This window comes from Zootoca vivipara, chromosome 5 (assembly GCF_965207765.1).
Source record: "Zootoca vivipara chromosome 5, rZooViv2.hap1.1, whole genome shotgun sequence".
Classification (NCBI taxonomy): Eukaryota; Metazoa; Chordata; class Lepidosauria; order Squamata; family Lacertidae; genus Zootoca; species Zootoca vivipara.
The window spans coordinates 42,696,349-42,709,613 of NC_142588.1; the positions used below are offsets into that span (position 1 = coordinate 42,696,349).

At 41.3% G+C, this 13,265-nt stretch overlaps 2 protein-coding genes across 4 annotated transcripts in view; both read right to left on the bottom strand.

Moving 5' to 3' along the window:
• Window positions 1–1,366: 1,366 nt before the first annotated feature.
• On the bottom strand, window positions 1,367–8,596 carry PSTK (phosphoseryl-tRNA kinase). Its single transcript, XM_035138466.3, has 6 exons — window positions 7,982–8,596; window positions 6,146–6,443; window positions 4,669–4,867; window positions 4,194–4,269; window positions 3,188–3,281; window positions 1,367–2,587 (listed from the first exon to the last, which is right to left on the bottom strand). The coding sequence occupies exons 1-6, from the start codon at window positions 8,201–8,203 to the stop codon at window positions 2,400–2,402; spliced, it is 1,077 nt and encodes a 358-aa protein (XP_034994357.1). The 5' UTR covers window positions 8,204–8,596; the 3' UTR covers window positions 1,367–2,399.
• Window positions 8,597–8,705: 109 nt separating this feature from the next.
• LOC118096415 (disintegrin and metalloproteinase domain-containing protein 9-like) overlaps window positions 8,706–13,265 on the bottom strand; it is a 32,654-nt gene continuing 28,094 nt past the window's right edge. For all 3 annotated transcript variants that reach the window (XM_088670453.1, XM_088670452.1, XM_088670454.1), the window contains 4 exons: window positions 12,945–13,077; window positions 12,623–12,695; window positions 12,305–12,357; window positions 8,706–11,379 (listed from right to left, as the gene is read on the bottom strand). In XM_088670453.1, the coding sequence (XP_088526579.1) occupies window positions 11,286–11,379; window positions 12,305–12,357; window positions 12,623–12,695; window positions 12,945–13,077 (353 nt within the window). In that variant the 3' untranslated portion in view covers window positions 8,706–11,285. The remainder of the gene's footprint in view (window positions 11,380–12,304; window positions 12,358–12,622; window positions 12,696–12,944; window positions 13,078–13,265) is intronic.

Genomic DNA, 13,265 nt, shown 5'->3' on the forward strand with positions numbered 1-13,265 from the left:
GAGAAGCTTTATTGGGGACATCTCTACTTTTTCCAGTACAGTGTGTTGGCAAACTCTGAATGTTACTGTGTACTAGAAATACAAAATATTTTTAGAATTGAGCCGTAAAGGGCTATGGTCAGGGTCATGGCTTCTATTTTAGTAGAGTTCCTGTACTCCTTAAAGTCGAGCAGATAGTCAAGAGGTGAGGCTTGGAAACATATAGATAACCTGAGCAACTGCTACAGGTCACGCAGCTTTTGAAAACTCAAGGCCACTGTTGCGGTGGGTAGTGGAAATAGAAACCCTGTGCACTACTGTTTTTTTAGAGACCATTCAGCCAAAGAGCTATTAGCGACACCTGAGCAGCAGAGGACAACAAACTTAAACCAACAAGAAATGAGAGCTGGGACTAAAAGCAGATGAAGGCCTGCAAATGATGTCATTTACCACTGGGATCTACAATGCCAAAATGCTCAAGTACAAGGTATACGAAGTACAATACAGCCTTTACTGCTTCCACTAAGTAAGGCATAAGGATGGGATGTTGCAGACTCTGGTTTTACCACTGATACAGAACAGCTCGTTTCAGTAACAAAACATGCAGGATTGGGGTTTTGAAAAAGAGTATTAGCCTCATTCTCTGCTACAGCATCAAAATTAATCTCTAAACATAACATTTTCCACTGTCCATGGGCTCTTAAGTCTCTCTCCCCATATTCAGGCCCGAAATAAGAAAAAATTCAACAGCAGCTCTATTAATTAAAGCAAAACAAAGTCTTAATGTTATAAGGAGCTTGCATTAATATTTTCTCCAGATGAATTTCAGCTTCTGCATTCAGATAAACGAGATTGTGTGAGAGGTGGTGGTTGAAACCGCAGCCCATAACTCACTTATTTTGGAGTTGTCAACATGGCTACAGTGCCTCCGTGGATTGTGGATCGCTGCCTTACTAGGTTGCTCTATTACTACTGTTACCTTGCTATTTTTAAACCCTTTGTTACTCACAGTACTGAAAACAAAAAGTGATATACAGTCATACCTTGGTTCACGAACGCCTTGCGAGTTGAATGTTTTGGCTCCTGAACACCGTAAACCTGGGAGTGTTCGTTCGATTTGCAAACGTTCTTTGGAACCCAAACCTCTGACGCGGTTTCCGATTGGCTGCAGCAGCAGCTTCCTTCAGCCAATCGGAAGTTGCGCCTTGGTTTCCAAACGTTTTGGAAGTCGAACGGAGGTACCGAGGTACCACTGTACCTTTGACTGGAAACAATTCACAAAATGTGGAATATATAGCCAGAAGTACTATATGCATCCCCTTTGTGAATAAAAATGAAACGGCAGTCTGAGTGGACTAGATGGAACAAATATGGAAAGGCACAGTCCTTTTGATTCTGATGGTCTTTAATGTACAGTATTTTATAACAGTGCTAAAGCTACACACAGAACTCAGCCAAATTGGTAAAGAAAAAGTGATTTATATGTGTTGTATATAAGGGACGCAGGTGGCACTGTGGGTAAACCACAGAGCCTAGGGCTTGCCGATCAGAAGGTCGGCGGTTCGAATCCCCGCGACGGGGTGAGCTCCCGTTGCTTGGTCCCTGCTCCTGCCAACCTAGCAGTTCGAAAGCACGTCAAAGTGCAAGTAGATAAATAAGTACCGCTACAGCAGGAAGGTAAAAGGCGTTTCCGTGCGCTGCTCTGGTTCACCAGAAGCAGCTTTGTCATGCTGGCCACATGACCTGGAAGCTGTACGCCGGCTCCCTCGGCCAATAATGCGAGATGAGCGCTGCAACCTCAGAGTCGGTCACAACTGGACCTAATGGTCAGGGATCCGTTTACCTTTATATGCGATACAGTATAACTTTGTGCCATCAGATGGTGCTGTGGAGTCCTGTTTTTTCCCTACAGTACTTGTTTTCCCTATTTAAATTTACAACGCTTTTAACTGGAATGCTGCTTTAATGTGTCTAGATCCAGCCATTGTTTGCCCACTAAGCCCCTTGCCCTCCAGTTGTTGGACTACAACTGCCATCCTCCATTAGACCTTCAGCCATGCTAGTAGGGGCTGGTGGGACTTTGAAGTTTAACAACGTCTGGGTCATACCGGTATGTATGAGTCAATGATCCTGGCTGCAGACATATTTCAAATTATAGCAAACAGTAAAATATTTCAGAGGGTAAATCTCACTGTATCTTTCTTCTCCCTATGGATCCTGAAGCTTCTTGGTACAACTGGTATTTTTCGCAGTCAGTCCGAACAGAGAGAGAGAGGGAATCGGCCCAGCTTTTTCCAATGAGACATCATATCTGCTTCAGGTGCCTGGCATTGAAAATGCCAAATCTCAGCAATATCTTGTGTTCTTGCCAAACCCACATCCTACTGCATTATATCCCCTTCACTGAATGAATCAAAATGCTAATACTTCTTACTTAAATATTTTTTAACAACGCCATCTGCCTGTTGGCTGAATAAAGAGGTTACATTTATATCCAATTGGTTATTTTTCTCGTTTTCTCTGTGCCTCAAATCTTCCAAAAATTCCACTTTCAGCATATTTAGTTCATCTGCCAAGCTCTTCATCTCCTTTGGGGTAAGGTTATTATCTAGGGAAACAAAATGCACAGCACATGGTGATTTACCTACTGTTAAATTTATCTTAAACCAGGCAGAGGGCCTTCTTGGTAGTGGTGCCCACCCTGTGGAACGCCCTCCCATCAGATGTCAATTAAATAAACAACTCTCTGACTTTTAGAAGACATCTGAAGGCAGCCCTGTTTAGGGAAGTTGTTAATGCTTGATGTTCTATCGTGTTTTTAATATTCTGTTGGAAGCTGCCTAGAGTGGCTGGGGAAACCCAGCCAGATGGACAGGTTATAAATAATTTTATTATTATTATTATTATTATTATTATTATTATTATTATTATTATTATTTTAGAGGGGAAGGAAGATCAAAGTTTTAAGCAAAGCCACTTTTTTGGGGGGGGGGGGAATGAACTGAGGCTTACCTCCTCAGGAGTGGGATCTCTAAAAGAGGAATCTTCAGAGATAGAGAGGGGACAACTGGCATGTACAGGGCCTTTGTACATAGTGTCTTTAAATAGTAGTCATAAACCGCTGCACATGTAAGGTTTTGTTGTACTGTGCCCTCCTAATTTAAGTGCATGCAAAGCAAGTTAAGCAACCTCTTGCAAATAAGCATACCTTTAGCAGTCTTCATGGTCTGAGAGACAGCTCGCCTGACAGCCTGGTCTGCTTGATGAAGAACACTGGCTGCACAAATAGCTCGATCCATTTCCTAGACGCAATCAAGAAGAAAAAATGTTCATAGAACTGGGCTCAAATATATATATAGATCTTCAAAGAGTAAATTCGGGCATTATGAATATGTGCACTAACTGGAGTGAGCTTTGTGCACCTTCTTGCACAAAGGGAGGAGAGTTGAAACTTCCCATTTATTTTTTTTGCACTTTCGGACAAGTATAAAACTACACGGGGAATTTTGGTACAGAGCACTCTTGAGGTTTGCCATAAGAACCTCTACTGAACATTCTTCACTCTTCAGAAATGCTGTAACACAAGAAAGCTTACAACCATAAGACATTGATTCAGTGAAATGAGGTGAAAAAAGGCAGACTTCCCTCTTGTCTGCTACAGAAGGCTAGCACTCATTTCCTTTGCCTTCCATTGTTGACAATGGGACCTGATGGCTCTGGTAGTTCTCTCGGTTATGGCCACCGAGTTGTCCCATTCAGAGTAGGCCAATTGAAATGAATAAAGTCAAGTTAGACATGATTATGAACTTCAGTGGGTTTACTCCGAGTTAGGACTACCATTGGGTCGGATTCATCTAATGAACCCCATTAGTGAAAGCCCTGCATAATGACTTCCACTTATGCAGTGGGGCTTCCCCTATACCCCATGGGCTGGGGGTGGGGGTCAGGAGAACCCCTGGAACTGTGCATGGGGAGGGATCATTCCATCTGACAATGTGCAGGTGGAGTGTTTGTAATGGCACGACACTGAATTCCACCAACTGTCTTTTACAGCACAAACTTCTTCTTTATGACCACAAAGTGGGTCTTAAGATTTCCTGTGTAGGAAATGTTCTCCTCCAAAGTGGACAATTATCCACTGGTGGATTTTTTTCCAGCAGAAGTGCCAGGCATCAAATGTCTATTTTATTAGCTATGTAATAGTTCCATATTACCTTTACTTCTGTATTCTCTTCCAGGGGTTTCACTGGATTTTCCAAAGCAGTAGATAGCAAATCAATCACTTGAAGACTGAAAAAGTCAAGAAGACAAAAATGTTAAAGGAAAAACCTACTATGCATATGCAATGTAAGCACTCGCCTAAGGACATTGGCATCACAGAAGTGTCCAAGGCTAGAATTTTGCTGAGATCAATGAGGTTAGACAGCAGAGAAAAGAGAGAGCAGAATTTAAATTGGGATCTAATATTGGATCTCAGGGTGAGCTGCGATAGATTAGCAAGGGTCTGAGTCTGAGTTTTCTGATTTTTATACACACACACACACACAATAATTTTTATTAGTTTTCAATTAGAATAATCCAATGGTAGCCTCATTATAACAGTGCCAGATTAACTTTGCTAGGCCCACAGGTGACTGTGAAGCCTCCATTTAATTCAATGTAAATAACTGCTTTCTTGTGACTACATACTTATCTTCTACTGAACATTCTGTAGTCTTCAGAACGAGGCTGTTCTGCTCCCAGGCGTATTTCTCTGGTTTTGGAGCTTCCATTTTCTGCACCATTGCATGGATGGTTTCTTCAGGTAATGGTTGTTTTCTCCGATTGTTTCTCTCTAAACAAACATCAACCTGGCAATCTAGGAACAACTGACAGAAGCCCAGTGTATCTAGACAAATATAAAAATATTCCTGGATGATAAGAGGGGCATTTTAATCTCACCAAGGTTTCTGAAAAGTGTAGGCATAACACACACACACAGGAATTTTGCACAAAATGAGGCGGTCTTTTGTATCGCCATGAAGTAAGGAAGTGGGATCCTAAGTATTTCAGAGTTTAGTATTCATTACAAATAGAGCTTGCACGAGACTATGTAACACACATTCTGCTTTGGTTGCCTAAGGCCAATTGTTCAAGGTTTTGGTTCTAGTATAGAAAACCCTGAAATGGTTTAGGAGCTAGGTATCTGAAGGAACACCTCTCCTGCCCAGACCCTGTTTGGGGAGGCCTGGTATATCAATGATATATGATAATGGTATATCAATGACTAATTTTTTTCTTTCAGAGCTTTGACTGGCACTCACTTTATCTATATTTTAGAACCAGCTGAATTTCCTTTTCTGCCAGGCCATCTGAAGTACATGTACATGTGGGAACCTGGTCGTATTAAGCAGATGTTATGGTAATAATTATTTGTAATATTATTTTACTTTTGGTTTTCATTGGTTATTGTGTCTGATCTGCGGTCACTTAGGATGTGGAGGTGGGACAGAAATGCCCTAATAAATAAAAATGAACAACACGAAAAAGCATAACACAAGTAGCATAAAAATAACATCAGAGGGAACAAAACTGCATTAAATTAAATTAAAATGGGATTCCCTGAAAAAATAATGAAATAGGCACCAAGCAAACCTGACTGATGAGAGTTTTCCACAAGAGGGCACTGCAATTGAAAAGGCAGCAGCAGCAGCAGCAGCAAGATGTTAATGTCCAGGTGGCTGCTATGCTGGCCTCCAGGTATCCTAGCCCCAAGCCATTTAGGGCTTTCTGGGTAAAAAATAGAACTCTGGAAACAGACCAGAAACCCTCTCTAAAAAAAGCTCAACAACATTGACCTGAACCCCAATAAAACAGGTGTAGATCACTTCCCATTTTTAACTCTGTGAGTAGATCGCAGTCTCCTGGAAGTTGGCCATCCCTGGTATAGGATATCAGGTGGAAGGAAACAGACGTCTGCAGTCCCAGCACCACTACCAATGCAGAAATGGCCAGTTCTGTACCACAAGTTGCTGCCCACTAATGCTATCATAGTTTAGGTGTTCTATGTAGCAGATTATTGATCTTTGGGGCAGATAGGAATCCATGAGATACAACCAGAAATCATGGTTTGCACTGCTGAGTCATAAGGCTGAGCCGCTACCTTAAAATATAATACCAAACTTACACTGGCGAGCTAACTGGTACACTTCGTATCTCATACTCCGATAATAAAAGTTGTCATCTAAAATAAAATATATTGGTCTGAGAGGGGTAAAATCTATTAAATATTGACAAGATGCAGAGTCTTCAGTTCCTGTTCTTGGATATATTATTTCTTGTTGTTTCAGATAGCAGGCAAACCTTTTCCATGTTGTTTCAGTTCTGTTTGGAGGAGGAGAATAATGGCATCCTTTAATAAAATTCTGAAGGAAATGTTCAAGATACAGCAATAATTCATGACGGTACAATCTCCAGTGTGACATCTATAAAGTAAAAGAACAATTATTCATGGTTAGAGTACAAAAAAACTGGAACCATTAAGAGCAATGAAGGTGTTGCTATTGGCTGCAGTGTTAAATGGACAGCGTTTGTCCTCTTCATTTTTAGATGATTTGCTATTCTTTCTTAGCATTCTTAGTATACTTATTTAATGACAGAAGGTAATTTAACCTTTTATCTTTCTTTTGGTGCCTTAAAGACCAACAGATTTATAGCACAACCCTAACTATGCCTACTCAGAAGGAAGTCCTACAGGGGTCAGCAAACTTTTTCAGCAGGGGGCCGGTCCACTGTCCTCAGACCTTGTGGGAGGCCGGACTATATATTTTTTTTGGGGGGGGGGAAATGAACGAATTCCTATGCCCCACAAATAACCCAGAGATGCATTTTAAATAAAAGGACACATTCTACTCATGTAAGAACACCAGGCAGGCCCCACAAACAACCCAGAGATGCATTTTAAATAAAAGGACACATTTTAGTCATGTAAAAACATGCTGATTCCTGGACCGTCCGTGGGCCAGATTTAGAAGGCTATTGAGCCACATCTGGCCCCCGGGCCTTAGTTTGGGGACCAGTCCTACTGAATTCTCCCAGGTAAGAGGAGTTAGGATTGCAGTCCTATTGCAGTGTAAATTTCATGGACTTCACTGAAGCCACAAAAATGTCCAAGGGCTTATTCTGCAACAACAAAAAAACACCTCTTGGCTGTTTCTATGAATGAATATTAAGTAATTTCACATCTTCTAATCTAAACAGCTTGTTATCAGTTCAGCCCAGACTGAACTGACTGCAAAATACCACCACCACCACTGGTTTATTTATATATTGCCTTTCAGCCCAAAGGGCCCTGAACCAGCAACCAGCATACTGAAATACTGTAAAACAAGACATAACACTATGCTGGTTTATCAGTCCGTACATGAGGATCAAAACAGCAAAACATTAAGATTCAGAAAGGGAACTTTCAGCAGAAAATAATAGGAAACAAGATGCTTTTTAAAAATATGCAGGCTAGTCTTGCTTAACTTCATGTAACTAATATATATATATAGATGTTTTAAAAACTAGTTCCCTTTTCCTGATGCAAATTGAAATACGCAAAACCTTCTGGCGGCAGCTTGAGCAAATCAAAGCTGATTTAGAAGAATGATGACTTTTGTCATTTATCGTTGCCATGCTACAGTAGATTACTTTAATAAAGGCTCCCACAATACCCTTTTTTTTACTATTTTAGCAAACTTGGTGAGCGCCTACTCAAGGCAAACCCCGCAGCTGACGCTAAAGCACCAGATCTCATAGCCGGATTCAGCTGCGAGGCGTCAGAAGGAAAAGGATCCTTGGCATTGGTAGGAGGCTCACACAGCGGCTGAAAATTACAGCTGGGGGGCATCCTGCTGCCCACCTGGAGCTGCTGAGCTACCACTGAAAGATCCCGCGGGCAGGCGAAGACCTTTCCCTGGCCAATGAGAATCGCAAGACCACACTGACCAATAAAGAGCAGGGGGAGGAGGCTACTGACCAACGGCTGCTGTCCGCGTTGTCCCGAGCTCTCATTTGATTGGTCGAACGCTTCCGAAGGTATGAGGTCGTCGTAAGCGAGGGGAACGCAACGCCACCCTTTGCGCTCCCTCAGGACCCGGCTCAGAGCCTGCGCCGCCGTCGTTTTACCCGCGGCAGGTAAACCGCAAAGCAAGCACAGCCCCAGCTGGTGGCCTCCGGAGCGCTGTAACTTTTCCGCCATGAGGCACCGCGCTTCGTGCGGAGCGTTAAAACTCCCGTGACTGGAAGGGACCGACGGCTGAGTTCTGCGCTTGCGCAGTTGGCTCCGTGCGCTAGCACTGCGCAGGCGCGCTGGGGAGGGACTTTGGCACAGGGAGTTCTAAAGAGACAGGGCTTCTTCCTCCTTCCGCGCACCGGACTTCCAGGTTGCTGTCGACGCTGGGCTCTAGAGGGGCAAAAGCGACCGTTGCATGTAGGAGACACAAGCAAGGAGCCCCGGCACCCCTATGTCGCTTGCAGTGATTTGGCAACAGTTTAGGGTGGTCAGATGCAATAGAGGACAAGGCAAGTTGATTCTGACTGTTGATTGCGCTGTAAGTTGCTTTTAATGAAAACTGCTAAACGGTATTGATTAGAGCAGGCATATCGATCTATTGTATGAAAATAAATTACATTTCTAATGATTTTTCAAAGAGTTGTTGCTTTTAAAGATTACCAACTTGCAATAAAGAAACACGTGCAAATTAAATAGCAAAGTATTTTATTTCGTACAAAATAGTTCACAGAGATTGCCACTGAAATACAACAGTGTGTGACAGTGTTTTCTAAAGGTATTTAATTGCGATTTGTGCAAAATTGCATATAAAATGGTTATAGGTACCGGTATTAGAAAAAGTAGTAGTTGAAAAGTATTGTTAGAAGTTTGATTTCTGATGGCATTTTAGAACCTGTAAGCAAACCTTACAGCCCTCATTCTCAGAAAAATGAGCTGAACTGTGGGGGTTAAAACCCCATGTCGGGCAAAGGATTCCTGCATTACAGGGGGTGGAATAGATGATCCTTGTAGTCCCTTCCAACTCTGTGATTTGGCAGACATCTTCATTCTACTGTTTTAAATGTCTGCTAAAACCTTTTATTCCAGCAAGCCTATCTCGGCATATAATTTCATTGTGTATTACTCATTTTTAAATGCTACTACTTTTATCTGTTAATTATTTTATTGCTTTATATACACCGCTTAGATATATTTTTTTTGAGTCAGCAAAGTCTTATATTCAAATAAATACCCGTAAAAATAATTTACTGTTTCTAACAATACAGTATAGCATTCACAGCAATCGGATTGTACATTCATTCACCTCCAAAACAAAAACACTGGCAGGGGTGTGATTAGGTATGATTTTGACAGTGTGAGCTGTTCCTACAATATTGTAAACAAGATCTAAATTCCTATATATTAAAAGTAAATAAGGAGGATGCATAATTATGCCCCCCCCCCCCCGCGCCACAGGTTTGGAATATAGAAATGGAAGACCAGACCTTTAATCTAGGAGTACTTTGCCTACTTTAGTGCAAAAAGGCATATTGAAAAATATCCATGTACTGTAAGTATTTTGGAACATAACAACTATGAACTTGGGCAATACCAGCTGAGGACAAACAACATTGGAATCAACCCCTATTCTCAAACAAATTAACGTCCACTTTGCCAACCATGTAATTAGTACTCAGGGTCTGTAAAAATCCTGCCCCGACCCAATTTTCAGTATCAGTTCTACCTCCATGCACTTCCTTTGGTTCCGCACTCTCAATTTTAAACAACTTACAGGTGCCTGTTTCCATGCATTGGCCACCCCTTATTGAACTGGGGGCAAATAAATCAAAAAGTGTTCCCCCCCCCTTCATTGTTTTCATTAACATTTTGTTTTATGTTTAAAGCAGCTGAATTTTAAGGAACAATTACAGTGGTACCTCTACTTATGAACGGAGCTCCGTCCACCATCTTGGATGTGGTTTAGATAGGATTTTGTCTACTTACGAATTTTTAGATAGGGTTGCTTCTACTTACGAATTTTTTCTCCCAATGCATTCCTATGGGATTCGACTTACAAATTTTTTCGACTTATGAATGTGCGTTTGGAACGCATTAAATTCGTAAGTAGAGGTACCACTGTATTCACAGAAAAGCTGTGGGCAAAGCTAGATGCAGCACTAAGTGCATCATTAGAACTCGTGTCATATTTTAAATATAGGGATGGTTTCCATCAGGATTGCAGTATAGTGGAGGATAGGTTTCACCTCTCTTTCCTCGGCTATGAAAATAGCTTTAGGGCAGGCTTCCTCAAACTCGGCCCTCCAAATGTTTTGAGACTACAATCTCCATCACCCCTGACCACTGGTCCTGCTAGCTAGGGATCATGGGAGTTGTAGGCCAAAAACATCTGGAGGGCCAAGTTTGAGGAAGCCTGCTTTAGGGTGAAAGCTGCCTTTGGCATAAATGAGATCCTTTTTTCTAAGGCTAACAGCTGTGCCTTAGGTGTGTGTTGTGTGCGTGCTAAGATCTCCATTTCTTGTGTGCTGCAATCCCAGTGGTAAATCAACCCTAGTGCATCCTTTTTTTTATAAAAAAAAAAGATAGTAAAATTTGGAAACCTAAAATGATTTCTAATTACACATTCAGCATTGTATCAGTTTGGCCCTGTGTTGGGAGAGATATATTTATGTATATGTCCTGACGGCTAATGTGACACAACACAAACAGTATTCTGCAGTCTAATACATGAGTTCTGAGACTGGTCCATGGACCACCAGTGGTCTACAAACTTTGTTCAGGTGGTCCATGTGTTGGTATTAAATACTAATACTGATTTTAGGTGCATTTTTATTGCTTCTTTCATTTCTTATATTGTATTTTAGTGTATTGTAATAGAGCAATACCGTAAAATACAATAGAAGAAGCAATAAAAATACAATTTAAAAATCATACAGCATCTAGCACAGCACATTACCATCGTTATAACAGGCAAAAAAAAAGTCATTCAGTGGCCCATCAATACCCTCAGCAATTTTCAAGTGGTCTGTAGAAAAAAAGGTTGGGAACCACTGATCTAATGATTAAGGCAGCCTTAGTCTATCTACGGAGGGGGGGAATCCCATATTCTTTTGTTAGCGTTTCAACAGTTTTTAAGAAATTAAAATGAGGTCTTCACTTGTATATCGATAAAAAATAATACTTTCAAAAATATGTAACAGGTTTAGCACTGGCACATTTCTGCTACCCTCTTACATGTTTAATGTGTCCATCTAACCCTCTTGAGAATTTCTCAGGATGGAGTTGCGTAAACAGGTCTGGGTGGGATTGGTGGTCGTAAAGGAGGTCTTGATGGAAGTGGCCCAAGGTTTGCTTGTATGGGTGGCCTAAAGGAGATAACATGCAGTATTAGTAGTATGCATTTGGTGGCATATTTCAGAGGCTGGTCAATAGTGACAGACTTTCTAGAAACAGACTTTCCCTCCCACTAGAGGTCAAAGAGAACAACAATTACCAGACCTTTAGAAGGCATCTCAAGGCAGCCCTGTTTAGGGAAGCTTTTAATGTGTGATGGACTTCTGTATTTTAATGTTTGATGGATTTCTGTATTTTAGAATTTCTTTTTGTTGGAAGCTGCCCAGAGTGGCTGGGGGAACCCGGCCAGATGGGCGGGGTATAAATAAATGATTATTATTATTATAAACATAATGAATACTTCTACCTACCTACATACCTACTTACTTACTTACTTACCTACATACATACCTCCTTACTTACCTTCTAGAAACATAATGAATACTTCTACCTACCTACATACCTCCTTACTTACTTTCGATTATATCCTCTGTATGAATGACAGCTGCTCTGCCAGAGTTCTACCCCTTTATGCCATGGGTAGCCAACAAGGTACCCTCCATATGTTTTTGACCACAACTCCCATCAGCCCCAGCCAGCATAGCCAATGGTCAGGGATGATGGGAATTGTACTCCAATAACATTCTGGCACGAACCACGGTTGGTTACCGCCTCATGTACATCAACTGTGCACTCTTTGCACAAGTGAAGCCACAGGTAAATAGATGAACAGGAGAAATGTTTATGGGCAAAATTCTGCTGGACGCCCCTGCTGATATTCACACCAGGGAACCGGGATTAAAGGAACCTTTCCCTGGATATTGGCTCTCTGAGAAGGGATTCAGTGTGCAGTTCAAATGTTGCTGAATCTCCAGTCTTTGCTCAGTTTAAATGTTTGCCCTGATTGTAGGCACAGATGCCTGTAAAATTATGCTGAAAAGATTTTAAAGTGCAAACCTTGGAGCAGGAAAGTGTGATATCGTAAAGATTCCAGAATTTGACGTTGTAGGCTGCAGAGGGAAAAGAAATGTATAGTAAGGAGAATTCATGCTTAACACAGCAGTGAAGCTTACTGCATCTTTTCATTCTAGCAAAATACGGTACCATGTACTGCTTTAATGTAACTGATCTAACCTTCTGCAGAATTGCATTTCTGAATGGAAAATCATTGCCAAATTCACAGCGCCTATGGAGAGCCGAAACATTAGCCCAAACTTTATTCATCAGCAGTAACTTCAAATAATACATTGCGATGAAAAAAATAAATATTCTTACCCGCCTATTATTTACTGGTGGCTTTGGTCCACCTGGAGTGCTGCTTTGTCTTGCTTGCCGTGCATTTTCAGCCCTTAAAACATAATGCAAACAGGTAGGTTAAAAATAACACATTTTTCTTCATTAAAGATTAAGTTTTGTTCTGGTGCATACAAACCATCTGGGACAAGGCAATCCAAAGCCCTGGGGCCGCATCTGATTTTCACTATTTTAGATACAGTATTTTGCTGCTATCCACTGTTTTAACACTGACGGTCTTAACCTTGTCACAGACTGGGCACACATTTCTGGTTTTTAAAAAACGATCTTATTCTTTTCATACCTGTGGCGTCTTCTCCATTCTCTGAAAATACGTCTTTTAATTGCATCCCTCTTGACAATTGCAACCGCTACTATAATTAGCAGAGGCAACACAAGCAGGAAAAACACTAGCAGGCCATCACGAAGTGATGTATCTAAAGGAGAAAAGGCAATGAAAATTACTTGTTTTGCTTTTAATTTAGGATTAATGTCATAGTGCAGCAGAAGAGAAGGTTCCGCATCCAACACCACCTTTTTCATACCCAGCCTAATCCCTATGGCTCAGGGATTCAAAAATTTAGGTCTCCAGCTGTTTTTGGACTACAACTCCCATAATCCCTAG

Coding starts and splice junctions, on each gene's coding strand:
- PSTK (XM_035138466.3), bottom strand. CDS start 8,203: ATGGCGGAAAAGTTACAGCGCTCCGGAGGCCACCAGCTGGGGCTGTGC. Junction 4,868..6,145: donor GTACCAGTTAGCTCGCCAGT/GTAAGTTTGGTA, acceptor ATATTTGTCTAG/ATACACTGGGCTTCTGTCAG. Junction 3,282..4,193: donor AAGAGAATACAGAAGTAAAG/GTAATATGGAAC, acceptor GATTGCGTCTAG/GAAATGGATCGAGCTATTTG.